The sequence below is a fragment of the Acinonyx jubatus genome, chromosome B4, assembly GCF_027475565.1.
Source record: "Acinonyx jubatus isolate Ajub_Pintada_27869175 chromosome B4, VMU_Ajub_asm_v1.0, whole genome shotgun sequence".
NCBI lineage: Eukaryota > Metazoa > Chordata > Mammalia > Carnivora > Felidae > Acinonyx > Acinonyx jubatus.
In genome coordinates, this window is record NC_069387.1 from 36,748,569 (window position 1) to 36,776,294 (window position 27,726).

At 37.7% G+C, this 27,726-nt stretch overlaps 1 protein-coding gene and 1 long non-coding RNA gene across 4 annotated transcripts in view; one reads left to right on the plus strand and one right to left on the minus strand.

Moving 5' to 3' along the window:
* Positions 1-25,026, plus strand: part of KDM5A (lysine demethylase 5A) — a 97,585-nt gene extending 72,559 nt beyond the window's left edge. The window contains exons 23-28 of one of the 2 annotated variants that reach the window (XM_015061466.3): positions 955-1,506; positions 2,572-2,715; positions 9,540-9,699; positions 10,556-10,776; positions 13,319-13,729; positions 20,496-25,026. In XM_015061466.3, coding sequence (XP_014916952.2) covers positions 955-1,506; positions 2,572-2,715; positions 9,540-9,699; positions 10,556-10,776; positions 13,319-13,729; positions 20,496-20,702 — 1,695 coding nt within the window. In that variant the 3' untranslated portion in view covers positions 20,703-25,026. Of the gene's footprint in view, positions 1-954; positions 1,507-2,571; positions 2,716-9,539; positions 9,700-10,555; positions 10,777-13,318; positions 13,730-14,582; positions 15,787-20,495 lie in introns of those variants that run through there. The other variant, XM_053225671.1, reaches the window with a different exon arrangement.
* LOC113603674 (uncharacterized) lies at positions 13,114-27,041 on the minus strand. 2 transcript variants are annotated; one of them, XR_003425350.2, is made up of 5 exons: positions 26,629-27,041; positions 26,038-26,187; positions 21,318-21,494; positions 18,567-18,672; positions 13,114-13,221 (listed from the first exon to the last, which is right to left on the minus strand). It is a non-coding gene; the product is annotated as an uncharacterized LOC113603674 (long non-coding RNA). The 2 variants fall into 2 exon arrangements; XR_008300041.1 differs by lacking the exon at positions 13,114-13,221 and adding an exon at positions 17,265-17,581.
* Between the last annotated feature and the right edge of the window lie 685 nt (positions 27,042-27,726).

Below are 27,726 nucleotides of genomic sequence, written 5' to 3' on the forward strand. Positions count from 1 at the left end.
ATTGATAGGACTGGAAATTATTTCAGAATTGTTTCGGGGCACCTGGGTGGCTCAGTCGGTTAAGCGTCCGACTTCAGCTCAGGTCACGATCTTGCGGTCTGCGAGTTCGAGCCCCGCGTCAGGCTCTGGGCTGATGGCTCAGAGCCTGGAGCCTGCTTCCGATTCTATGTCTCCCTCTCTCTCTGCCCCTCCCCCGTTCATGCTGTGTCTCTCTCTGTCTCAAAAATAAATAAACGTTAAAAAAAAAAATAAAAAAAAAAAAAGAATTGTTTCAAAACTACTATAGTTTAAAAAAGAAAATGCACTAACAGTGTTCATGATAATTAAATTTTGTTTGCTTTTACTTACTGTTTAAAAGTGAGTTACATAAAATCTTGTTATAATTGGTCATCACGCTTTGTTATTCTACTTCTACATGAGTTGGAGAAGCTGTTTAGAAAGAGAGAAAAGTTGATTTGTATAGAAATCCCCCAGGGAAGGAATATTTATTGACTACTTACCTTGTGCAAGATACCAAATTAGGCACTTTCATGTATTATCTTACTTAATCCTCAAAACAACAAAACGAGATTGGTTGGTATTCTCATTTTTCAGAAAACTGAGATTCATAAAAGTTGTGCCCAGATCATTAGTCTAGATGTCCAAGAGCCAGGCTTCATGCCCATGTTGCCTGACTCCAGGGCATATTATCTTTCCTATTGCACCCTATAGAAAAATTCAAAGTACTCTACTGATATACACTGTCAAATATGGTAGCACTCTGCTCATTTCACAAATGAAGAATGTACCCAAATTATGGGAAATGATTGACAACTGATTTTTTTTTTTTTTTTAAAGGACAGTGGTTTGTTACAATGAGGGCACAATGTGGAGATGATCCCTCAGCTTTGAGGATTTGTCATTTTTGGAGTATTTTGCCATGACTCCTTTTAATTAAATGTTCGTTGTATACAGGTGGCGGTTTTCAAAGAACGGGAGCAAAAAGAGATCGAAGCCATGCATTCCCTCAGAGCAGCCAACCTAGCCAAGATGACAATGGTGGACCGCATAGAAGAAGTAAAATTTTGTATTTGTCGCAAGACAGCCAGTGGGTTTATGCTACAGTGTGAGCTCTGCAAAGACTGGTTCCATAACAGCTGTGTTCCCCTTCCTAAATCAGGTTCCCAAAAAAAAGGATCTAGCTGGCAGGCTAAAGAAGTAAAATTCCTTTGCCCTCTTTGTATGCGGTCTCGAAGGCCAAGGCTAGAGACTATTCTATCACTCCTGGTATCCCTTCAGAAGTTACCTGTACGTTTGCCAGAAGGAGAGGCCCTGCAGTGTTTGACAGAACGTGCTATGAGTTGGCAAGATAGAGCACGGCAGGCTCTAGCCACAGATGAACTGTCCTCTGCCCTAGCCAAACTGTCCGTGTTGAGCCAGCGTATGGTGGAACAGGCAGCTCGAGAAAAAACTGAAAAGATCATCAGTGCAGAACTCCAGAAAGCAGCTGCCAATCCAGACTTACAGGCAAGTTTAGGATTTACTTTCTTTTTTTATTTCATGGGATTATATTTGTCACTGTATAAATAGTAAATCAAATATATGTTACTGGCTGATGAGGAAAATAACAGTAAGTTGCCAGTAGCCATGTTATCAATAACACCTTTCTATATATAACTGTAGAATTTTCTTCAGATATATATCTAGGTAATTTTAGTGAACTAGTACCTGGAAATATCATTGAGATGGACCTTGGCATCATAACCAAATAATTTAATCTGTACTAACTGTTGAACTTTATTGACCACTTAGCAAGTTCATTACATTTTGTTGATATTTTTTAATTTTTAATTTTATTTTTAATTTATTATTTTTTAAATGTTTATTTTTGAGAGAGAGAGAGAGAGACAGAGGTGAGCCAGGGGAGGGGCAGGGAGAGAGACACAGAATCTGAAGCAGGTTCTAGGCTCTGAGCTGTCACTATGGAACCTGGTGCAGGGCTTCAATTCAGAAATCATGAGATCATGATCTGAGCTGAAGTCGGATTCTTTTTTTTTTTTTTTTTAATTTTTTTTTTCAACGTTTATTTATTTTTGGGACAGAGAGAGACAGAGCATGAACGGGGGAGGGGCAGAGAGAGAGGGAGACACAGAATCGGAAGCAGGCTCCAGGCTCTGAGCCATCAGCCCAGAGCCTGACGCGGGGCTCGAACTCACGGACCGCGAGATCGTGACCTGGCTGAAGTCAGACGCTTAACCGACTGCGCCACCCAGGCGCCCCTGAAGTCGGATTCTTAACCAACTGGCCTACCCAGGCGCCCCATTAACGTTTATTTATTTATTTTGAGAGAGAGAGTGAGCAAGCAGGGGATGGGTAGAGAGGAGATAGAGAATCCTAAGCAGATTTTGCCCTGTCAGCCCAGAGCCTGATGCAGGGCTCAGTCCCACAAACTGTGAGATCATGACCTGAGGTTGGAACTAAGAGACACTTAACCAACTAAACCACCCAGGAGCCCTACATTTTGGTGCATATTAATTACCAATGTTTATTTAGTATGTTGCTCTGTTCATCTTGGAATTTTTTGTTGTTTAGGGACACCTACCTAGTTTCCAGCAGTCTGCTTTTAACCGGGTGGTGAGCAGTGTATCTTCTTCTCCTCGACAAACAATGGACTATGATGATGAAGAAACAGATTCTGATGAAGACATTCGGGAGACCTATGGCTATGACATGAAGGTAACTAATGGACAGGCTCTCTGAGTGCATACCCGATCACTGGGCTTGTTAAAAAAAGTTGTTGAACACTGATGTTTCCACTGAAAGTGGAAGAGAAAGTAGTCATCTATTTATACTGGATTTATGGTGTTACCATTTTTTCAAAGCCCTCAAAAATATAGGTTGATGAAATAATTTTCTTTCTCTTTTCTCTTTTCTTTTTCTTTCTTTCCCTTTCTCTTTCTTCTTTCTATTTTTGGAAACAGTTTTTTTTTTTTTTTTTTTTAAGGATGGAATTTTTGAAAGATCTGTATTTTCCTCACCTTATAACTCCTTATGGCTTAGAAGGACTAGAAACATACATATAGATTACTAAAAGCTTTTATGGTTTATTTCAGTATTTCGTTCCCTTTGGGTTGTTAAAGTCTGTGTAGTTATGTTTTAAGAATCCCATTCTAACTGTGCTTTGAGTCTTTTTGCTCTGATCTCTCATCTGGTGATGCTAGATAAAATGTCCTTTTTTTTTTTTTTTAATTTTTTTGACGTTTATTTATTTATTTATTTTAAATATTTTATTTTTTTATTTTTTTTTTAACGTTTATTTATTTTTGAGACAGAGAGACAGAGCATGAATGGGGGAGGGTCAGAGAGAGAGGGAGACACAGAATCTGAAACAGGCTCCAGGCTCTGAGCCATCAGCACAGAGCCTGACGCAGGGCTTGAACTCATGAACCGTGAGATCATGACCTGAGCCGAAGTCGGACGCTTAACCGACTGAGCCACCCAGGCGCCCCTGACGTTTATTTATTTTTGAGACAGAGACAGAGCATGAACAGGGGAGGAGCAGAGAGAGAGGGTGACACAGAATCTGAAATAGGCTCCAGGCTCTGAGCTGTCAGGACAGAGCCTGACACGGGGCTCGAACTCACAGACCGTGAGATCATGACCTGAGCCGAAGTCAGACACTTAACCGACCAAGCCACCCAGGCGCCCCAAAATGTCCTGTTTAAAGATGAGTTATACTTGGGCCCATGGTTCAGATTTGCAGAGTCACAGCTGCAGCTAGAATAAATTATTTGCCCTCAGTGTGATTATTTTGATAATGACACCACACTGGTTTTGGCAAGTTTGTTTTGTGTTGGATTTTTACTATTTTGTGTGAGGCCCAAGTCCTTTGTCTTTTACCAAGTAATAACATCATGATCTAGGCACAAACTCTGCCAGGTTACAGTTAATCCATTGATCTGTTTTATATTAGCCTTGTTGAACTGTTTAGAATTTATGTCTGTAACCAGGGAATTCATACTCTGATGTGTGAAAAGGTGAGGGTGCCTTTTTTCTCCCCTACGCCATAGCTATCTTTTGTTTATCCTTTCAGTGTGTAAATCAGGTAGGTCACTTCATTCTTAGAGCATTAATATCATCAACTTTAAAGTCATAGGATAGGGGCACCTAGGTGGCTCAGTCGGTTAAGCATCTGACTTCAGCTCAGGTCACGATCTCACAGCTTGTGAGTTCGAGCCCCGTGGCGGGCTCTGTGCTGACAGCTCGGAGCCTGGATCCTGCTTTGGGTTCTGTGTCTCTCACTCTTTGACCCTCCTCTGCTCATGCTCTGTTTCTCTCTGTCTCTCTCTCTCTCAAAAATAAATAAAAACATTAAAAGAAAATTAAAAAAAAAATCATAGGATATAAAATTAAAACTATCCATCATAGATGCTTATAAATGATCTGTTGGAAAATATTTTTCTCAAGATAAAAATGCATCTTGGGGACGTTTTAATGAGAGAATTTTTAGTTTTAGGAATTAAAGACTTGCGCAAAGTTGAAACTTGAATTAGCTTGTTAAGGTTCTGAGCACCTCGTTACTCTGAAGTTAATGACATTCTTTGCTTATGAAGTTGTATAGGTTGACTAGGAGCAGCTGAAAGGGAATGTGGCCCATGCCACAAAGAAGTTAGTACTAGAATTGCCAGTTTACCATAGCTTGGAGGCCTTTGATAACTGGGTTGTTATCTTTCTAGCACATTAAGTATCAACCAGTGCTCTAGAATTGCTGAATGGGGTGGACTTTGTTTGGAAGCAGATTGGTAACCTATGAAAACAAAACATCAAAAGTATTAGATGATTTTAAGGCTAGGGATCAAACCTGTGGTTTGATATGGTTGTACAGACTAGTCTTTTTTGCAAAATTTCTACAGTGGTGTTAGCTTATGGGCTCTTCTTTGGTAGGGAAGACTTACAATATGAATCATGAATTTGTAGTGTTGGCGATATATTTGACAATGTAGAAAAATAGAAGAATGGTAGGTGGCAAGATTTGGGGTAATTTTCAAGGTCACATTCACCTTAATGTAGGTATCTCTGCATTAAAAAAAAATTAAACTCTTGAGTATTTTCTCATGGAACAAACACTTCCTGTGTAATTAAAATTTTATTTACCAATTTATTTACAATTAGCTTGGTGATTTGTGACTATGAATTCATCTTTAAAATAATTTAAATTTAGTATCTTTGCTTGAGGGAGAGCCTCTTACTGGTTGAGGAAGAAGAATAGGTAATTACATAGAAAACTAAAATCGGGGTGCCTGGGTGGCTCAGTCGGTTAAGCGTCCGACTTCAGCTCAGGTCACGATCTTGCGGTCCGTGAGTTCGAGCCCCGCGTCAGGCTCCGGGCTGATGGCTCAGAGCCTGGAGCCTGCTTCCGATTCTGTGTCTCCCTCTCTCTCTGCCCCTTCCCCGTTCATGCTCTATCTCTCTCTGTCCCAAAAATAAATAAACGTTAAAAAAAAAAAATTAAAAAAAAAAAAAGAAAACTACAATCAGTCATTTGATCTTAGTTATCATAGCATCTAATTTGTGCTTTGCATTATCGGATTACTTCATTTGCATGTAATATCCTGTAATCACCACTGAATCACTGAGTAGCAATTTAAGAAAATCATTACTTAGGAAAATATATATTTAATGAAGCAAAATTTGTCATGGATCTTTTGTGTTTGTGTCTGGCATAACCTTTGCATATTCACGTGATTAATTCCTTTTTTTTTTTCCCCTTAAGTTTATTTACTTTAAGAGAGAGTACGCAAGCATGGGAGGTGGTAGAGAGAATCCCAAGCAGGCTCAGTGCTATCAGCACAGAACCCGACATGGGCTCGATCTCATGACTGTGAGATCATGACCTGAGGCGAAATCAAGAGTCGGATGCTTAACTGACTGAGTCACCCAAGTGCCCCTCTTTTCTAACTCTCCCCTTTTTTTTTTAAATAATTTTTTTAATGTTTATTTATTTTTGAGACAGAGACAGCACATGAACAGGGGAGAGGCAGAGAGAGAGGGAGACACAGAATCTGAGACAGGCTCCAGGCTTTGAGCTGTCAGCACAGAGCCCGATGTGGAGCTCGAACCCACAAACCATGAGATCATGACCTGAGCTGAAGTGGGGCACCTAACCGACTGAGCCACCCAGGCGCCCCCACCTTTTTTTTTTAACGTTTATCTATTTTTGAGAAAGAGAGAGAGACCGTGAATGGGGAAGGGGCAGAGAGAGAGGGAACACAATCCAAAGTAGGCTCCAGGCTCTGAGCTGTCAGCACAGAGTGCAATGTAGGGCTCGAATTCACAAACTGCGAGATTGTAACCTGAGCTGAAGTTGGATGCTTAACCGACTGAGCCACGCAAGTGCTCCTTTTTAATCCTTGGATGGCTTGAGCTTTGGTGGAAAGACTCAATTTTTTTGTATTTAAAATATGTCTCTTGTAGATAGCATATATGTAGAGGGTCCTTTCTGGACTGTAATTCTACATATATATGCATTCATAAAATACAGAGTTAAGTCTTGTTTTTTGTGTTTTGTTTTTAAAGTAATATTACAATCTCTGTCTTTTCATTGGTAGTGTTTAGTCTATTTTCTTTTTTTTTTTTTAGTCCATTTTTCATTTAACATAGTTGTTGACATGATTGTGTTTAAGTTGATCATCTTGCTGATTTTTTATTAATCTCTTGTTTTTGTTCCTGTGTTCCACTTTTCATGCCTTCTTTGGGTTAATTAAAAAAAAAATTTAACGTTTCATTTCATTTCCATTATTGACTTCTTGCCTTACACCTCTTTTTGTTTGTTTTCAGTGATTGTTCGAGGGCTAACAATGTGTCTTTATCTTACCTAAGTCAGTATTGTACATATTCACATTTCATGCATCACCTTGGGGAAGTAATTTTTTTAAAAACCTCTTTTTAGCTATAATTATTTTCCATCATTGTTTTCTTTTTCTTTTTTTTTTTTTAAATTAAAAACATTGTTTTAGTGTTTAGTTTTTGAGAGAGACACACACACAGATAGACCATGAGCGGGGGAGGGGCAGAGAGAGAGGGAGACACAGAATCAGAAGCAGGCTCCAGGCTCCAAGCCGTCAGCACAGAGCCTGATGTGGGCTCAAACTCATGAACCGCAATATCATGACCTGAGCCGAAGTCAGATGCCTAACTGACTGAGCCACCCAGGTGCCCCTCCATCATTATTTTCTGATCACTGTCCTTTCCATTTTGAAATCTTAACAGAAAGTTCCGTGTATGAGTTATAATGAAATGAGTAGAATCAAAGTCAGGAAAGACAATTCTAGTCAGTGAGAAGAAGCATCTGGGAACTAAAGCAGGGGTGCACTAAAGTATTCTTTCATCTGATGGTTTTTAGAAATTAAATTTTTGAATAGGGAAGATGACTGTAAACTGCTATTCCTAAATTCTCAGTGAGTGACATTGTCTTTTAGAATTCTCTTATAAAACCTTTTAAGTGTCCTATTTAATTAAGGATAGTCTCATGATCTTCCTCTTGTCCACTGTACAAAGAGAATCAGGCAGGTGTTGTGCTAGTCTTTAAGCTGTGGTCTCTCATCTCCTTTTCGTTTTTAAATTTATTTATTTATTTTGAGAGAGAGAAGGAGGGGCCGAGAGAGAGGAAGAGAGAGAATCCCAAGCAGGGTCTGCACTGTCAGCACAGAGCCCAGTGTGGAGCTCGAACCCACGAACCTATGAGATCATGACCTGAGTTGAAATCAAGAGTCGGATGCTTAACAGACTGAGCCCCCCAGGCACCCCTGTGGTCTCTCATCTCCTAACTCACTCTTCTGTACTCTGCTTTGTGATGCTGGGGATGGGACTCTACACTAGGGGTTGCTAAACTTTTTCTGTAATGTGTATATATTAACACACATTAATATACAACTAGATAAATAACACAAATAAAGCTTAGTAAATATTTTAGGCTTTGTAAGCCACATGTGGTCTTTATTGCATATTCTTTTCTTCCCCCCACAACTCTTTAAAAATATAGACTATTCTTAGTTCTTACTCCATACAAAAAGTGAGCTGCCAACTGGGTTGCAATATGCCAACCAACTCCTGCTCTACACATTTGTTTTCTGCCTACTGCCTTCCTTCTGCCAATAAGAGGACATTAGAGAATATTAAAAGGCCTGGACAGTAAGAAGGGACATGATCTTTCCCCTGTTTTAGCCTCCATTTGTGTCATCTGAATTGCATGCTTTTTTTCCCCTTCTTTTTTTACTCTGGCATCGGGAACTGGTTCCAATTTGTGGTTGTTTTTTTTCACATCCCTGAAACCAACCACATCATGTTCCATTAGAGATAGCAGAACTAACTGGCCAGCACTTCCTTCTCAGAGGTATGGGTCCCAACTCCACAGGGCTCCTTCTCTGAGCTTTGTTACCTCAAGCTCTAGGGTTGGCAACTCTCTCTTGGTGTTAGCTTGGTGTTTCCATTTTGCCTTTTCAGCCTTTAATATACATCTAACCAGTTCACTTTATTAAATTATCCTTGCTGAAATACCTGTGATTTCTGTCTTCCTGATTGTTCATTAAAGCTGTACATGTGAGCTTCTGGAAACAAACTACAGGGGAATCTGAGAACCAACTAGAGCTGTCAGAAGTATATAATTTGAATGTTGTCAGTGAGGCTTTTTGTTGTAAGAGCAATTGATAAGCTTCTAGGTTTGAAAACCTTTAGAGAGGATTAAATGTTTTTTTAAGTTTATTTATTTATTTTGAGAGAGAGAGAGAGTACGTGAGTGATCACCAGCAGGGGAGGGGCAGAGAGAGAGAGCAAGAGAGAATCCCAAGCAGGCTCCATGCTATAAGTCAATGCGAGGCTCGATCCCACAAACCATGAGATCATGGCCTGAGCCAAAATCAAGTTGGACCCCTGACTGAGCCACCCAGGTGCCTCCTGGATTAAATGATTTGTGTCCTTAAGACACCATGTCTAAACCTTTCTTCCCCTCCTAAGTCCATTTTAAGTGTCAAGATTGTCTAACTTGGTATAGGAGTTTTTATGAGTTGTAGACTGTAGAAGGTAGATTATTTAATAGTACCTTTTTTTTTTTTTTTTTTTTTTTTTAATGTTTGAGAGAGAGACATGGAGCACGAGCAGGGGAGGGGCAGAGAGAGAGGGAGAAACAGAATTCGAAGCAGGCTCCAGGCTCTGAGCTGTCAGCACAGGGCCCAATGTGGGATTGAACCCATGAACTGTGAGATCATGACCTGAGCCGAAGTTGGATACTTACCTGATTGAGCCACCCAGGCTCCCCTAATAGTAATTTTCTTGAGGTTTATTATCTCTGTGGATTATTTTTGAGCTTTACTCATTCCCTTTTGGCTTGAAACTGTAATCATTACTGTTTTTCCTCCCAGTGGGCATTTTCTGTCCTATTTAATACTATGTATCTAATTTTACAAGTGTATTTTTAGTATATTACGAAGCCTGCATTTAGATCTTTGTCACAGGGTAAGTTAAGTGGTTCTAATTCTGAATACCCCTCTTTGTTTCTTCCTCAGGACACAGCCAGTGTGAAGTCCTCCAGTAGTCTAGAACCCAATCTTTTTTGTGATGAAGAAATTCCCATTAAGTCTGAAGAGGTGGTCACTCACATGTGGACAGCACCTTCGTTCTGTGCAGAACATGCTTATTCTTCTGCTTCTAAGAGTTGTTCTCAAGGTATTACCTTTAAAGCAATATGGAGAAGATAGGCCTGAAACCAGTGAGAAAAAAAATTGTATTAATCAAGACTGTGAATCTCTCTTAAATGTATATCCTAGCCATGAAATGCTAGTAAAACCTGAAAATGCAATTTTGGTTAGGAAAAGCTACGCCCCTGTTTGCATTTTATGTTACTAGGTGGTAACCTGAAAAAACTTGCACTGAATTATTGAGTCCTAATAAGAAGATCTTTAGAGGCTCTCTAGTTCCATCTTTCATTAATATAAAATCTCTAATAGGCCTCTATTTGTTCATTACCAGTTGTTGAGGAACTTGTTGCTTTTTAAGAGTATTCATTCTTGTTTTGGAAAGCTTTGTTAGAAAGTTCTTCCTTTCTTTGGTAGATAATTGCTCTTGTATGTCCACTTAGGTCACACGTCTGGGAAGTAAAGGGTGTTTCTTCATTTAGGATTTTATGGAACAGCATATTATCGTTGGTTTATTAGGAGGATAGCACCTTATTTATATAGGGCAGCTCATGTGCTTACTAATCTTTTGGTCCCCTCTAAAACAGAGAGAGAATGGATTAAGAGATTCTTTCACATTCCCTTTCCACTTCAGTCACAGAGTAAAGAATCCGTAAGGATCCAGATTTTTATTCTTAGCTAATTTTTGAGAGTGGGCATTAGAATTCGAGATCTTTTTTGTTTGTATTTTTTGAAGATTTTATTCTAACTTTAATATGGATGCAGTGAATTCAGATGTCTAAAGTATTAGAGGAGGAGGAACCATTCCCCTAAATATTTACTTTGGAAACATTACAGTTTGTTGATAGTTTTCATTTTTTTGCTTTGTCTTTTGTTTTATTGGAAAGGTTCTAGTACCCCCAGGAAACAACCTCGGAAGAGCCCTTTGGTGCCCCGGAGTTTGGAACCTCCAGTGTTGGAGTTGTCACCCGGCGCTAAAGCCCAGCTGGAAGAACTTATGATGGTTGGGGATCTCCTAGAAGTATCTCTGGATGAGACTCAACACATTTGGCGGATTTTGCAGGCCACACACCCACCCTCTGAAGACAGATTCCTGCATATCATGGAGGCAAGAATTTAAAACTTAAACCATGGCTTTAACATTTTTAGAATGCCTTGGTTCTTTGGAGGTACCACAAATGCCAGGATGGGGATGGCTGAGTGGGTAGTACTGTGGCTATCCTACTTTTTTTCCATTAAGCCAAAAGTAGTTCTGCTTTTTGGTTTTCTTTATTAAGATTTTATATAATATCGGGGGGGGGGGGGGGAAGTAAACACCATTTCTGCTAAAAAGAAAAGAGGGCACTGAAAACTACCAGTTCTTCTAAGGAAGGAACAACTTCCTTATCCCAGACTCCCACTGTTGAAAGGCCCAAAAGAGAAGGCAGAAGCAAATATAGTGGTTGAAAAAAGAAGCACGGGAAGGGTTAAATAGGGGAGGAGGGGAGAATAAAAGGGAAAGGTTAAATAGAAGCAGACTGGGGTAGGCAAGAGAGTCCATGTTCATATATTAATACCTCATAGCAGGTTGCAGTTTATATGATGTTTTTCTATCTGTGATCTCATTTGATCCTCACCATAATCCTAAAGGGGAGAGGAAAGGATAGATGGGCAAGTATTGAGCCCATTCTACACATGAAGAAATTAAGGGTCAGAGAGGTAGAAACTTGCTTAGATCACACATTTAGTAAAAACAAAGAGACCTGGATTCCAGCTCTGGCACTGGACTTCTAATGTTCTTTTCATTATTCTTTTCCATTACTTATTTCCATGTAATGGAATGGTACGATGTCACTGACAATTGATACAGATATACATGGCATATGATAGTTTTTGGTTTGGAATTCAGATCAAAGGTAGTCTTATTTAGATAGTGTTTTCCAAAATACAAAGGGTTTACTTCTCATCCATTATCTCATCTGATCCTCTTTATTTTACACATAAGGAAACACAAAGTATTGAGAGGGTAAATTTATAGTGCAAGATGTGATAGACTTCAGACATTTATAATGCAGTGTTCTGCATTCTGCGGTTTCTTAGGTTCCTGTCAAAGATTTTCCAGTTTCAGATATGTCACAAAATGAGTTCTCAAGTGGTGTTTCTTAAGTAACTATCAAGCTTAATGTTTTTCAGTATTTCTTTCTTTACCTCCTCCTTGTACTTCCTGTTGCTAGACATACTTTTACTGTTAAAATTTTTAATGTTTATTACATTGGCATATAATAGAAATCAGAAAAATATTAGAAAATTGGAAAAAAAATAAGAGTTTTTTGTTCTAGCCCTTGCCAAAGTTACTACGTATCTTTTGTAATGAGATCATGGATATAGTTTTATGTTTTGCCAACCATTTTGATAACTTCTTGGCCTTCAGGAATTTATTAATTGTGAGTTAGTAAAGAACTGTAGTAGTAGTAAATGAAGACCAAAAAACTTGTTACATAATTCAGTGTACATTTAGTGCTTTTAGCTTTATGTGTATGTTTTATCTCAGTTAAACAGAGGTGCTACACACTATACTAATATATGCTAACAACGATCTTTTTTCCCTAGTAATCTAAAGTCAGATGTTTTATATAGGCTTGCCATTATTTTCATTGAATATTAACATTTGATTTCTCGTTTTTTATTGTTTATTTTTGAGAGAGAGTATGTGCATGTGTTTGTGCAGGTGGGGGAGGGGCAGAGAGAGAGGCGGGTGAACAGAGTATCTGAAGTGGGCTCTGCGCTGACAGCAGAGAGCCTGATGTGGGGCTCAAACTCATGAACCCATAAAATCATGACCTGAGCTGAAGTTGGAATCTTAACCGACTGAGCCACCCAGGTGCTTTCTTTCTTTCTTTCTTTTTTTTTTCTTTTTCTTTTTTAACATTTATTTATTTTTGAGAGACAGAGACAGAGCGTGAAAGGGGGAGGGGCAGAGGGAGACACAATCCGAAGCAGGTTCCAGGCTTTGAGCTGTCAGCACAGAGCCTGACGCGGGGCTCGAACTCACAAACTATGAGATCATGACCTGAGCTGAAGTCAGACGCTTAACTGACTGAGCCACCCAGGTGCCCCTATATTTGCTTTCTTAAAATGTCTTTTAAATATCTTTAGAACATTTATTATATATAATGTACACAACATAAAATTTACCATTTTAATCCTTCTAAGTATACAGTTCAGTTGTGTTAATTGCATTTACAGTGTTCTGCAACTGTTGCCACTGTCAATTTCCATAATCATCCGAAACAGAACTTCTGTACACATTAAACAATAAATACCATTATCCTCTCTCCTCAGCTCCCGGTAACCTCTGTTCTACTTTCTGTTTCTGTTGTTTTTGTTTTTGTTTTTGTTAAGGTTGTCTACTCAAGATACTTCATATGAGAGAATAAAACTTTATAAATGTCTTGCTTTAGAGGTACCTGGGTGGCTCAGTCAGTTAAGTGTCCTACTCTTGATCTCAGCTGATGTCTTGATCTTAGGGTTGTGATTTCAAGCTCCACATTGGGCTTCGTGCCAGAAGTGGAGCCTACTTAAAATGAATGAAAAAATAGTAAGAAAGATTATTATTTAAAATAAAATAAATGTCTTGCTTTAAAATTGTTTCTAATTTTATATTGATGAAGGATGACAGCATGGAAGAGAAGCCATTAAAAATAAAAGGAAAAGACTCTTCAGAGAAGAAACGGAAACGGAAGCTAGAAAAAGTAGAACAGCTTTTTGGAGAAGGAAAACAGAAGTCCAAGGAGTTAAAGAAAATGGATAAACCTAAAAAGAAGAAATTAAAACTAAGTGCAGAAAAATCAAAGGAGCTGAATAAACTGGCCAAGAAACTGGCGAAAGAAGAAGAGAGAAAGAAGAAGAAGGAGAAGGCTGCTGCAGCCAAAGTTGACCTTGTGAAAGAGACTACTGAGAAGAAGAGAGAGAAAAAAGTGCTGGACATCCCCTCAAAGTACGACTGGTCAGGAGCGGAAGAGTCCGATGACGAAAATGCTGTGTGTGCAGCACAGAACTGCCAGAGGCCCTGCAAGGACAAGGTGAGCTCTTAACTATACGGTCACGTGGGAGAGAGGACAAGGAGCAGCAGTCTCCAGCCAGAAGTTTGATGAAATGAGAATCTGGTTTTGATTCTAGAATTTGGGCTTCCAACTTAATATGTTTTCTACAGTTTCTATAAACTGTTGTGAATTATGAGGCTGTTAGGTCAGTGTGCTTAATAGAAGAGATATTGTGCTTTAAAAATCAGATACTTAGTGAACATAAAGAGACAAGAGCAGAGAGAAGCTATGTGATAACCCTGGGTAGCAGTGCATTTCATGTGCAGCTGGCATAGCAGTTTTGGTATAGTCTTTTGCCTTCCCTGTAGGGTGACTCAGAGAACTAAATACCTTGTCGGTTAGTCACAGTGGCCTGAAAACATTCTGGGCCAGTATTTTAAGAGCTCTGGAAAATTGCATTAAGATTTGTTCTAAAGACCTAAACTAAGGGGTTAAATCTTCCCGTTTGGTCTGTGTCTTACCAACACTCAGGCCTGTGTGCATCCTTCTAAATGGAGTAAGAGTTTTTCAAATACCTTGTGAAGAAATAATTAAGATCTTTAAAGGTATTATTTTAAAAGTTTCAGTATATTAATTATGTGATGGCCATTCTTTAAGTAATATTGATGTTATGAACTTCTGAGTAAGATGGATGGACTTTATGAAAAATCCCAGTTCATTCAATGACTGGAGGCATCTGTTATGGTTCCCATCAAGATGATTAGTAAATTCATAGTTTTTATTTGATAATGATTATTATACCACTTGGTACTTAAAATTGTAATACCTCTTCAATTTGAATATATGAACAGAGAATATAACTGCACCATTATTCCCTTACTTCCCTCCTCAGTCAGATTCTTGTTAGAGCTTGAAGAGGTCACCTTGTCCAGGCTCTTCATTTTACAAATGATGAAACCAGGACTCAGTGAAGATAAATGATGTGACCAAAGTCATAGAGCTAATTAGTGCAAAGCCAAACGTAGAACCGTGGTTTCCTGGCTCCCAGACCAGGTTTTCTCCACTAATATCCCCCACCCCACCAATAATTAAGATGTAAGTACAAAAGCACATTCCAAAACTGAATGACACTTATATTTAAATTACACTTATTAAATGTTTTCCACTCATTTTTAGAAAATGAATATATATATGGTAAGACACATATCCCATAGTCTAACCTTCCAAGGACAATATCTACAAATATTTTACTATGTTTCCTTCTAGTCTTTTTTCCTATATGGCTTATTTTATATTATGTCATAAAACCTGTTCACTTTTGTATCTTTATTATATAAATGTTTCTATTTTATGAACATTTTTAAACATTTTAGTAGTTACGTTATATATGTGTGTATATTATTTTTCTTTCATTTTGAATTTCTTCTCATCCGAATTTGTTTATTAAAGAAGCTGATGAAAGGTTAACTTTTTCTTTGGGTACTGAAGAACTATTGGCAGCTCATGTTGGCAGAACCTTCTCCCTTTTTTAAACTAATTTTATGGCAGTTTCAGGACTGGCAGCAAGATGGTGTTTCTTTTTTAAGCTTTCCTATCATCATTCCTACAGTGTTTATATCCATCACAAACTTTTTGCTTTCTGTTTTTTCACCTTTCCACCTAATAATCTTTCCCCTCTTCTGCTAAGCATCGTAAATATGGCTCAGGTCATCCATTATCTTCCTGTAGCATATAAACGTTACAAACAGTTTTTTTTTTATCATCTGCTATAAAATTGTTAAGTAATTTAACACATGCCCTGCTTACTCTCAGGGTTATGAGAATTAAGAGGAGATCATTTATATGAAAACACTTGTTAACCAAAATGCAGTATAAATGTTAAGATGTAATGGTTATTTTTAAGTGAGCCCTGAGATTTGCTCCTAGTGTTAAAGGTATTTTTTTTTTTTTTAATCTGGAAAGTTGTCTTAATAGAACTGAGGGAGATTTAGCTGCACATTCAGAAAAAATGTATATTTCAAACTGTTAAAACACATACAAAGGTGAGGAAGATGTGTCTTAACCTGTCATTAGTTTACATAAAAGAAACAGTAAATGTTGTAATTTTTTTTTAATTTTTTTTTTTTTTTTTGAGAGAGGGGTGGGGGCGGGGAGGTACGGCCCAAGAGAGAGGGAGACAGAGGATCCAAAGCAGGCTTTGTGTTGACAGCAGAGAGCCCGATGTAGGGCTCGAACTCATGAACAGGGAGATCATGACCTGAGCCAAAGTTGGACACATAACTGACTGGGTCACCCAGGCACCCCTAAATGTTGCATTTTTATAGTGTGTTTTTTTTAACTTTTTAAATAAAATTTTTAATAAAATTTTTTATATGTTTATTTTTGAGAGAGAGAGAGAGCACGAGCAAGGGAGGGGTAGAGAGAGAGGGAGACACAGAATCTGAAGCAGGCTTCAGGCTCTGAGGCATCAGCACTGAGCCCAATTGCAGGGCTCTAACTCATGAACTGAGCCAAAGTCAGATGCTTAACTGACTGAACCACCCAGGTGCCCCTAATGTGTTTAATTTTAAACAGAAATTATTTCAGATTGTAAACATTTTGCTCATCATTGCTGCTGTTTTGCAATATTTATGGTTCTCCAAGTTTGTTCTTGAAACTAGTTTTACTAAATAAGAGGTGTATTTCTTCAGCTGCTTTGTAAAGAATTTTACAACTTTCTCCATTTGAAGTATAGTATTTTTCTAAGAAAACCAAATTAATGCATGGCATAAAATGATGGTTAAAAAAGAAGAATGTTTTTAGAGAAGTTGGTGTTCTTTAAATATCACGAAGCAAAAAATAACTTCTAGGGTTCGTTCATATTTAGGTAAATGTACATTTACCATATTTCTAACCAATAATTACTATTACTTTTCCCCCACAATGTGCAGATTGAGAAAACTTTGAAGGGCTACCTAAACATACCTAGCCTCAATTTCAAGATGTTTTAGAAAGAGAAAAGAAAAATATTACCAGAATAATGGGAAAGGGTTTAAAAAAAAAAGTCTCTTTTCCACCATTATCAAATTAATTTCAAGGTGTAATTAATTTTAAAAATAATGAAAAAAAATAACTATTTTCAAAAAATTAGTTTTAAGGTTCGGAATCTTCTTCTCCCTGAAGTCTGCCACTTTCATTCAGTCTTCCTGATACCAAAAGTAAAAGAAGTTAACTTGAAAAGGAGCACATTCTTTAAGCTAACATTTAAGTAACCTTTTGTTTCTGTATTAGAATAAATATTTAATCATCTTATGAAAATAGACTTTTTTCCCTTACCTTTTTTTACCTTTTTCCTGTGGGCCTTTTCCTTACCCATTACTATTTCCATAAGTTTTGGATGGTTAAATAGAGATGAAGTTGATAAACCTATGTCTCACTTTTACTCTTTGTCAGCCACTCTGATGTATTAAAAGATTTTCATAGGGTGCTATCTCAGCCAAAGTATTTGCATTTCCATTATTAGTTCATATCTCTTTTTAAAAGCACAGATAATCAAAGGTTGGATTACCCTCAACAAGTGGTGATGTGGAGATTGGGTAACGAACCGTCCCAGTTTGCCTGGACTTTCCAGTTTTAGCGTTGAAATTCCTATCTTGGGAAACACATCAATCTTGGGCTAAGAGAGCTGGCCACTTAATGTTAAGAGCATCAAAAAATATACACAAGGATTCTGAACATTGTTCTCTTGTACTTCATTAAGTGAATTGTTTTAATTTTTGAATCTGGTTTTTGCAGGGAACCTTGGTGCAGTAGAGATTGAATGCCAAAATAACAAAAGCTTGGTTGGGTAACTAAGCTAAGACTATCACTAAATCACCAGGCTTTCTTTTTTCCCATTGCAGTAATAATGCCCTGTGAAGTGAAGAAAATGAAATATGGTAAATATTTTTAAGTGTAAATATGAAACCATATAGCAACACAGGAAATACTAAATTAACATTATTTCCTGTATTTAATGTATTTCTCTTTAAAAATTTCCCCCAATCCAACTGGTAATGTATTTGTACTATACTTTCAAATCTTTTATCAGTTAATATTTGAACAACTCACAGCTGTGAAGTTTTTTAATTATTTTTGTGATTTGATAAGCAAATCTCTTAAAACCAATGAAAGGGGAAGTGACTATTAGAGCCTAATGTGCAGATAACCAAGTTCTGTGTTCTTGAGTTTTCAGCCTAGTACACAATCTGTTGCCCCTGTGTCAAATCTTCAGTTAATTCAGTTGAAATTCCAAACTTTGGTTTGCTTTATGACCCTATGGGCCTTTTCAAACAGAAGTAGCACTGGAATTGGATTGTTATTAGTACATGAACATGACAAAAAGATACTAGTAAGGGAAGGATTGTTTTTTCCCTGCTAGATTATTAGGGTAAATTGATATATAACCTGTAGGCTGAGATACAATTTGTGTACTGATAAAGGTCTCAAAAAAAGTTTTATACTGTTTTGGAATGGTGGGAGAGCTAGGCTCTAGGAGTGGACCTCTAGCCAAAATCACAAAAGAGAATGTGTTCTCATCCTTACTTGAGACTGATAGATTTAATTTGGGGAAACCTGGAATGCAGTGCAGAATTAGATTTTTAAAAAGATAGGGCCACTTTTTCTTGGCAGGATATACTGATAAATTGGGAACTTTCTTATCCTGTGGGTTAGCATGAATGGGGACTGGACTAGATTAAGAAGGTTGAAAGTAGGACTAGAGTTATCTACTGGTTCAGGGTGGCGTCATAAACAGGGTAATATCTCCAATTTGGGCAGCCCAAAGAAACACAGATCATCTTCCCAGTTCTCGTTACCAGTGCCAAATAGCCAAAACACTTAACCCCAAGTTACTTACCATCACATTAGCACTTTGTAAATCTTCATTGCTATAGTACCTATATGTTTAGTTTGTTGCAAAGAAGTCATTTATCTCCCTCTTTTGTCTTTCATATAGTAGTTTGCTGCAATAGGAACAGTTCAATTTTCTTCACTGCACTGACTTCAGAAACTAAATATTACATAAATAATTACAGAACAAAAACAGAATTTGTTTTAGGAAGGAATTGTTAAATTGCTCTGAATTTACCAGCAAGCAGTATCACAAAGTACTAGGAATGATCAAATTTAGAAAATATAAAAGTTACCTAGAATCTGACTGAAAATCTAAGCTCTGGTTTGTACCCCCAAGATATTCTGAGTCTGTAGGTTTGGGTTTGGGATGGGTCTCAGCCGTACTTTTAATGAGCACAACAGGCAATTCTATGTAAGTGGTCTACACGTTTTTGAGAAGCAGTGCTACAGGCAGTTATTTCAAAGTGCAAAATGGATCTTGTGTAAGATAGTATAATGAGTAGAGGCATGAAATTGTGATCTTGAAAGATGCCACACGGTGAGCTAGCTGTTTTGCCATGCATTATTTCATTTAATCCTCTAAATAATCCTGTAAACAGAATATTATCTCCATTTTACAGATGAGGAAATTGAGCCTTACTGAGATTAAATTCTTTGCCTCAAATTGTACACATCAGAATTCAGAACTTGTGACTGAATTCAGTAATCTTTACTGTACTAGAACTCTAGAATAGGAACAATGGAAGCAGAAAGATTCTTTTGACAAGTGATTTTTCCCATGCTTTATTACAACCCTAAAACCACTAACATGAGCATCATCATTTTGATAACTCTTTGAGTACTCGGAAACTAATTTAGAAACTACTCCCTTTCCCTGAAACTCATTTACCTAGCCCAAACCTTCCTCCTCTATTCTTTTCTCATAAACTTCACTGAGGTACCTCTTTGATCCCTTCATACTCCTTACTTTGCTCTGAAAACTGGCAAAGCTCATTGTAAGTGGCTTTGTAAGTTGCCAGTGAGATGATCCACTTTGTACTGGGGAGAGGAAGAGTAGCTCTTTTAATCTTAAAGGTTCTCATCTGCCATGACATCAGTTACAAAAACTACCACATTCACCCTCCAGATACAAAAACCCAAATCATCTTATTGTTAACTCCAGGCCCAAGGCTTAATAAAGTCACCAAACTACAGTCTCTTTCTAGCCTTCTATGATTACAATATCCTCTGAAGGGTCAAAGTTTGCTTGGCATCTGCCACTGACCTATCAGTTATACAGACTTGAATTTTAAACCCCGGAGTGATCTATTGACCTGTGACTTTGACTGTTTTAATTGGTTAATTTGTAAGATTTGACCTCTGATATTTGCTAACTTTTTATAGGGAGTTGTATTTGTAACGGAAGAAGAGAAGAATAAAAAATATTAGTTTTAAAAGTGGCCTATGTGACTGCTTTTCTAAAAAGGTATTTAATGCTCTTAGTACTTTGGCTTATCTCTTTGAAATAAAGCTAATACACAGGATTGCCTTCACATTGTTGTACTCTTCCTTTCTTGATTGATAATTGCATTGTCTTAGCGTCTAGAAATTGTTAATATTAGCTAAAACTACTTGGCTGCTCTATTAGAAGTTCCTTTTTTGTCAAGTTTTTCTCAAACATGTTTCTGCCTCAAAAGGATCCCTGGGTATTTATGAGGTAATGGAGTACCTAAGAGGCCTAATTTTGAGGACATACTGTGGTAAAATATAATTTGGGGATATTAACTTCCCAGCTTCTTTCTTTAAAAAGTAACCCCATAAAAAGTCATTGTCTGTCTCTGGACATCCCAGTTATTTGCTATCATTTAAGCCAAGAAAGCTCTTTGGTTTGCTTTTTTTTTTCTAGGCTTAATGTTTATGTAACCTAAACATTCCTCAATCTTGTCTCCTACAGGTAGACTGGGTACAATGTGATGGTGGCTGTGATGAGTGGTTTCATCAAGTTTGTGTGGGTGTATCTCCAGAAATGGCTGAAAATGAAGATTACATCTGTATAAACTGTGCAAAGAAGCAAGGGCCAGATAGCCCAGGTCAAGCACCACCTCCTTCCTTCATAATGAGCTACAAACTACCAATGGAGGATCTTAAGGAGACCAGTTAGCAGTTGCTGGGTTAGTTTGGGACATGGGGGGAAATGGACCACATTGAGACCTTAGTCATCAAGTAGAGTGGTTTAGATCCACTCAGAATGTTGCTTCCAAAGACAAATGGCCTTCAGAGAAAGTCCTCTTAGCGGACTTCCTCTTTGCATGGACTGTGTGACCTACATTCTCTTCAACACATCTATGCAGAGGGTGTCTTTGGTACAGCAGCCAGTATTTCAGTTTATGTCTCCTCTGAGTATGGTATGTTACTTTACAGCCAGACATCTGATTGAGCTCTAGAGTGGCTGGTTGGCATTAATACATTGGTATGTTAGCAGGGCATGTAGGATGTGGCTTATGGCCAGTTGATACTAGTTAGAGGTTTACAACCTAGAGGCAGTACTGTCTGGAGGTGCTGACTACTTGGCTCTCCTTAGGACAGTTGGACAGGAGTGAGAGTACCACTCTCCTTCCACTGTTACCTGGCATGTAATGCCCTACGGATATAGCCATGGGAGCAACAGGGCCAAAGTTACTCCTGTTAGTAGTCATGGGATAGTAGCACAGTCTAGACCCCAGCTACTTGTGTGTGTTTGTACCAAGAAGAAAACCCCAAATGAGAGGCAGATCACCTTATCTTCCTAAGGAGGAGTATGTCATCTAGTTCAGAAGTCTGACTAGATTGGATTCTGGGAAGAAGAGCTTTTCTTATTTCAAGGCAAGGAGCCTTTTTTTTTTTTTTGGCTTTGAGAAGTCTTGCTGTCTTGGGTCTGCATTTTAGAGACGAGCAGGTACATGGATCCAGGCTCCTGCAAAAGAAAAGAAGACAAGTCAGAATGTTTTACTGAGACCCAGTGATGCATGCTTTTCGGGGAAACCTTCATTTACAAGTATACCAGACCACCAGGCTTCAGGCATGGCCATGAGCAAGACCAGCAAATAACAGCTTTTTGCCTTGCAGCCCTGACCCCGATGTCTGCTGTTTCCAACACTGGCAATTTCTGATGCCCACAGCAGATGCTGTTGAATAACACCCTGGCTTCATCAGAGGATATGGGGTTGTAGCACCTCCGGGTGATAAAGTTGTTTTAGTAAATCCATTTTTAAAAAAAGAAAAAAGGACTTGTTTTTACTTTTTTCTAAATGTCTCTGACTACTGACTGTTCTATAAATAGATTATTTTTCCTTTTTTAATATACATATATGGATATATAAATATATATATTTACTGTTACCAGCAGCATATGACAGAGTTTTCAGCATCAAAAATCCATTTGGGGGCTTGCTTTCTCTTTTTGCTTTTTAATAAAGAAACCCCATTCCTTCCTTGTAGTACAAGGAGTTGTTAGCACTTCCTTCTCCATCCTAGCCTGACCACATCTTCCATCTTGTTTTTGTTCATAGATCATTGTATTTCCTTTGTGTTGTTGGAACTTGTCTCTGTCTATTGGGAAACTTGGTCTTACTATTTCTGTGATGGCTGGTTTGTTTCGTTTTTGTATGTAAATGTTTGAAACTATGGTGCTGTGCCCTCTTCCCTCCTGTTGTGTTCTCTATTGTTAAGGTGTTAGGTAAGCTGTATGGAAACTTTTATTAGAAGGGGACTAATTTTTTTTAAAGGACAAAGAACCCCAAAAAACTAAAAATAGTGTTTTGTCTTCACTATGCCGTGTCCCTTTATTTTGTTTAAAAATCTGTGGTTTGGCTTAATTTATCAGTTTTCTTTTTAAAAGGGGGGAGCAGGGTGGGCCTAGAGAACAGCTTATAATCTCCTTTTCCCTTTTTGCCCCAGTCTCTTTTAAAGAAATGTCTTCTAGTAACTAGAAGTGAAGTGTACTGTCCAGTTACAGTTTGAGTGGGTATGAGATTTAACTCAAAAGGCATCTTGCTAAAAAAACAAAACAAAACAAAACAAAAAACAAAAAAAAAAAAAACTTTTCCTGTAAAACCCAGTTTCTGTAAATGCTTTCTCTGTGGTTCAAACTACCTAATTTTTAGTCTTCCCTTAATATTGCATAACATTTTTAGTGTTTTGACCTGTTACAAGGGTCATAAGTGTCACTCTGCATGATCTCAAGTGTGTATATGATTTAAGATTTCAAGGGATATTACAAGGTAACTTTTAACCAATTTCATAAATTTTAATTTTGCCAGTCTATAAAGATATTATTACCTAAGAATTTTATCTGGTTGATGTTATAAAAGAAAGCACAATATTTTTTGCCTTTCGTCTTCTCTGCAAAGATCTTCAAATACTTTTGGGTTAAAAATTGAATGCAGTTTTAAGTGATGGCTGCCTTGGTGGAAAACATTTAAAAATAGTTTATCTTTTCTTCCTAGTCACCCATTAACTTTACTCAGCCATCAGTGGAAGGGCATGAGGATGCTGAGAAAGATAGTTAAGTTGGTGCTCTGCTTCTTGGAGTATGGTGGGTGGATGCAGGTGGCTGTTGAGGAAATAATTTATGTCCTTAATACAGTATTTACCAGCTGGAGATCTGAGAGAAAAATGCAAGACAGTCTTCAACTATGAGTAGCTCCCTGTTTATCTTCTGTTTTGAAACTTAAATATATCATTCAGTTGATTTGGTGGGATTTTCTGTATTTATTTGAAAGTCACAGAGGATTTGGTCTGACTCTTGACCAAAGGCTGAGAAGAACAGATGAGAGACATTAGTTTAAAAAAGAGAGAGAGAAAAACGAACATATACAAGTCTATAATTTTGGAATTAATGAACTAAGATTCATCTATTTAAAGACATGCTGGTGTTCTAATATAAAATATTGTTTTCAGTTAGAGGAAATCACCTATTTACAACTTACTCCATTCTTCATTGTTGTAACATTTTATATTAAAATTTGATTTAAAATGTTCCTTTACTTTTCAGAGTTGCAAATTTTCACCATTGGTGTTTTAACTAATTCTGTGATAGTTCTTTCAAAGATATTTCTTACTATCTTCATTATAACTATGTTGGGGAAGGTTATAGAAAGAAAAATTTAAAAAATGCTACGTAAGTCTTTAATATTCTCAAAGGGGTAGGTCAGTGGAACTATGCAAATTCCCAAGTTTACAAATGCAACTATAGCATTAGTAGTAGTTAGCTTTCTTATTGGCAGAAGAGGGGACATTTTTTTCCCACAAATGTCTATTTTAGTTCCTGATAGTTATTGCAACAAAGCCATGTTGAGAGTTAGATGTTACACTCCCTTCCTAAGTTGCTGCAGACCACCTTTGCACTGCATGATTCGAATTTGTGCCTCAATAAAATTACAAATTACTGGTATGTCATACTTTGAATAATTGAAAAGATAAGCATTAAATCTGTGATTGTCTACTATGTACTTTAATAATCAAAATCCTAGCAAAGCTAGCAGACCTGTAAGATTAGAACAGTTTTTACCTGTGCTTCACTTCTGTTCTTCTCTGCTTTTGTCTTTGGTGTCCAAGAAATGTCTGTTTATTTGTTTTTCTTAATTTTAACATTCTGGATGCAGTTGAGTGCATGTAAAAGAAACTCCCTGCTTGTCAGTATTTTAATTCTGTAATACATTTGTATGAATATGAGCCAGAACTTAAAGTAGGATGAAAGGAAAAACTGAGAAAGCCTTTCTTTCAAAGGATGAGACTATATCCTTTTTAAAGGAGAAAGTGACAATTTGGAGTGGGATTTAAAAATTGTAAATTGTGAAAAATTAAGCTGTTAAAGTCCCACATATAACCAGGTTCAATAAAGGTTTACATACGGAACTAGCTTCATATGTGTGTAGAAAGTTGCTTTTGCAGTAGGTCTGTTAAGTATAAATTTTAAAAAGCAGGCAATTGATTTGTCTTTCACCTTTTGAAACTCCTGCCCCCCCCCCTTTTTAAATTAAAGCATATCATTACTTCTTTGGATATGGATGTGCCGAATGATATTTACAGCATGAGAAGGAAACAATTGGATGTAAATCTATTTTGGAATTGCAGTCTTCTCTTGGCCTGGATCATAATCCACTCACCACTATGCAATGGCTGATGTGCACTGGGAAAGGATGTGACGGGGGTAGATGTATCCAGCTTATTCTTACTTTTGCAATACTCCAAGATGTCTAAACAGGAATGTCTTTTGTAAACCTCAAGACCCTCTATTGATTATTCTCTTACATATTTATTTACTTGTTAGTGAGACACTTAAATATAATATGGACTCTGATTTACCAAGGTTTTTGGTGGTGCCTTATGAAAAGTATAACTTGTTTTCTTGTTTTTTGAGCATGTTTTCCATTTCTTTTGTTTTCTAAAAGAGTATTAGATATGGTTATTTGCATTACAGCTAAAAAATAAAAAAAAAAAATTTGTGTGTGTGTGCTCAGGTTCCCCCCTACTCTCTCATTTACATTGGTGTCAACTGTAAATGGTAACCAAGTAAAGGTAAATGTTGGCATTGAGTATTGATGATCCTGAGGAAAACTGGCAGGTGCATGAGAGCTTTTCACCCGGGGTCAAAGCTGTTTCTGATACTGCACTTGCTCTCTATAAAAATACTGGCCTCAAGTAATTTGATCACTGGTGTGATTAGCCTATTACTGAGAATACTGTTTTCAGAAAGTGTGAAGTGGAAGAAGTGATCCCTGAAGATTTCACCTGTCCTGCTTTCAGCAAGAATCCAGCAATGATCTACAGCCATTTCCCCACCTTTGATTCTTGAGCACTTCGATCCTTGCAGCAAACCATAGCAGGGAAAATGAGGAAATACTTTATTTTGGCCTCATGCTTACAACTAGTTCAAACTGCAGCTTACTTCAGAGAAGTAAGTAGCGTTTTTTACTCATTGCCAAGGTTACCAGATCATGTGGGCATTGCTGGAAATGTTAAGATTCTGCTTTCCATGAAATTGGCCTCAAATATGAAGTATGTGACTGTGTATATATGTGTTGGTATGGAAGATTGGTGGGAAGGAGGAGGGGGGAAATCTGGTTGTCTCTTAACTTGGAAAATAATCTTGCCAGCGAAAAAAAGACACCTGCAATTTCATACAGTGACAGATTCTTTAAAAATTGTGTGGGGTCCTCCCAGTTTAGATCAAATATTTCTTGGACCCTTGGCATTGTAGTTGACATTAATAAATCGAAGGTCCAGAATCTTAGCCATTAGCCATGAATTGGGAAGTCACATACACAAGGAGAGAAAATACAAAAGAACACAAAAATGTTACGTAAATAAACTTAGAGGGATTTTGGAATTTCTGGATTCTTTTCAGCTCTTCTTTAAAGACTATTTCTACTCCGTTTTAGTAGGAAGAAAGATTTAATTAGCATTTCCATATAGTGAAGTTCCATGAAATTTCTTTACCATAGATTTTCACTAACCTTGACTTTGGAGCTAGGTTGTATGCCTTGTTAATGGGAAAAAAGGCAACACAGGAAGTCTTGAAAATGGCTTGGTAGGTCCAGGTAGTAACCCTTGTATTAAGGAACCCTGATGAGTTGCCAGGAATATAGGGATGAAGACAGAATTGTCTGTAGTTCACAAAAACAAGCAAATGAACAAAAACTTAAAGCCCAGATGAGGACTTTAGGATTACAATAAGGTAAAGAACATGGATTTAGGAATCAAATAACTAATGGGTTTTTAGCTCTATATTACCTATAGTAGTGTTTTTGAGACTAAGTTTCCTACCTTGTGTGGGTTAGTTTGTGTGGATACAAAGTTATAGCTCTCTCCCCTCTAGAGAGGTAAGACCTAGATGATGATTTTTAAGAGTTTCCTATTAAAACTTTTACAGAATTTCTAGAGGAAGTAGTACAAGGATTTTGGACATGTAGTCCAAATCCCTGTTTAATGTTAGAAAAAGTCTACTCATTACTTCCGAGGAGGGACTGTACAGACTGAGACTGTATTGAATATTCTGTTTTTAGAAAATGTAAGTATTGGTCACTAACTTACATATTAGAGCTTACCCGTAGTCTTCCCTTCACTTGGGTCTGGATTTTGCAGAGTTCATCAAGCACTTTTATGTATGCCCCAAGACTAGCATCTCGTTCTGTCCAGTGCCCAACTGTGTGGAGGTAAGGTGAGTAGAAGACACATTTCGACAGACCTATTAGACTCCCTCCTCCTGAATTGGTATTTGATCTTAGTAATATTTTTCCACCATTCAAAGCAAAGACCCCTTCCCACTGAGACCAGTAGGCCACTCACAGGTCTTCAGTCTTAGTAGGCTACTTTAGTCCTCTCTGGCCTAACCTTGCCATCCTCTCTACTTGGGGCTAAGCTTTGCTGAGACACAAAATGGAGTTTTATCGTTAAAACTTTTTGGAACCTAGAAGAGTTCAGGCATATCTAGGCTTGGTCAATGCTCAGCACTTCTGTTTGTTTTGTCATAGACACATGACTTCAGAATTCCAGTTGGAACATTTAAGGCTGGTTTAATTCACTTTGCTTCTCATCCCTGTAATTCACTGCTGCCATCTAAAATAGAAGTCCAGGGACACCTGGCTGGCTCAGTAAATCATGTGACTCTTGATCTCAGGGTCATGAGTTCAAGCCTCATGTGGAGCCTACTTACAATAAAGAATAAATAATAGATCAAAGCCCATCCAGTCATCCTTCCTCTCTCTTCGTATTCCAGTGTTACCACCTACTATCTCCAATTCATGTTCCTATTGTGCCCCTTCCTGCTGTTTTTTGTTTGTTTGTTTGTTTGTTTTTTGGCATTACAGAGGGGCGTCTGGCTGGCTCAGTCAGTAGACCATGCAGCTCTTGATCTCAGGGTTGTTAAGTGAACCCCGTGTTGGGCAGAGATTACTTTAAATTAATAAGTATACATTGTAGAGACTTGCTTCCCTATTCCTTTGTGAACTTCTACTTTTTCATTAACTGAAACCTGGCTCTCAGCCGCACTTACCTTAGGACAATTTCAAGTTGAGGGTGCTCTTTTTCTCACTTTACTACTATAAGGTATGAACCAGTACATTATAGGGGCTGTTGCCTTTATGTTACTGATTTCCACTGCCACACATTGAGGCCTCTGACATTCAGCTGTACCATCATCTATC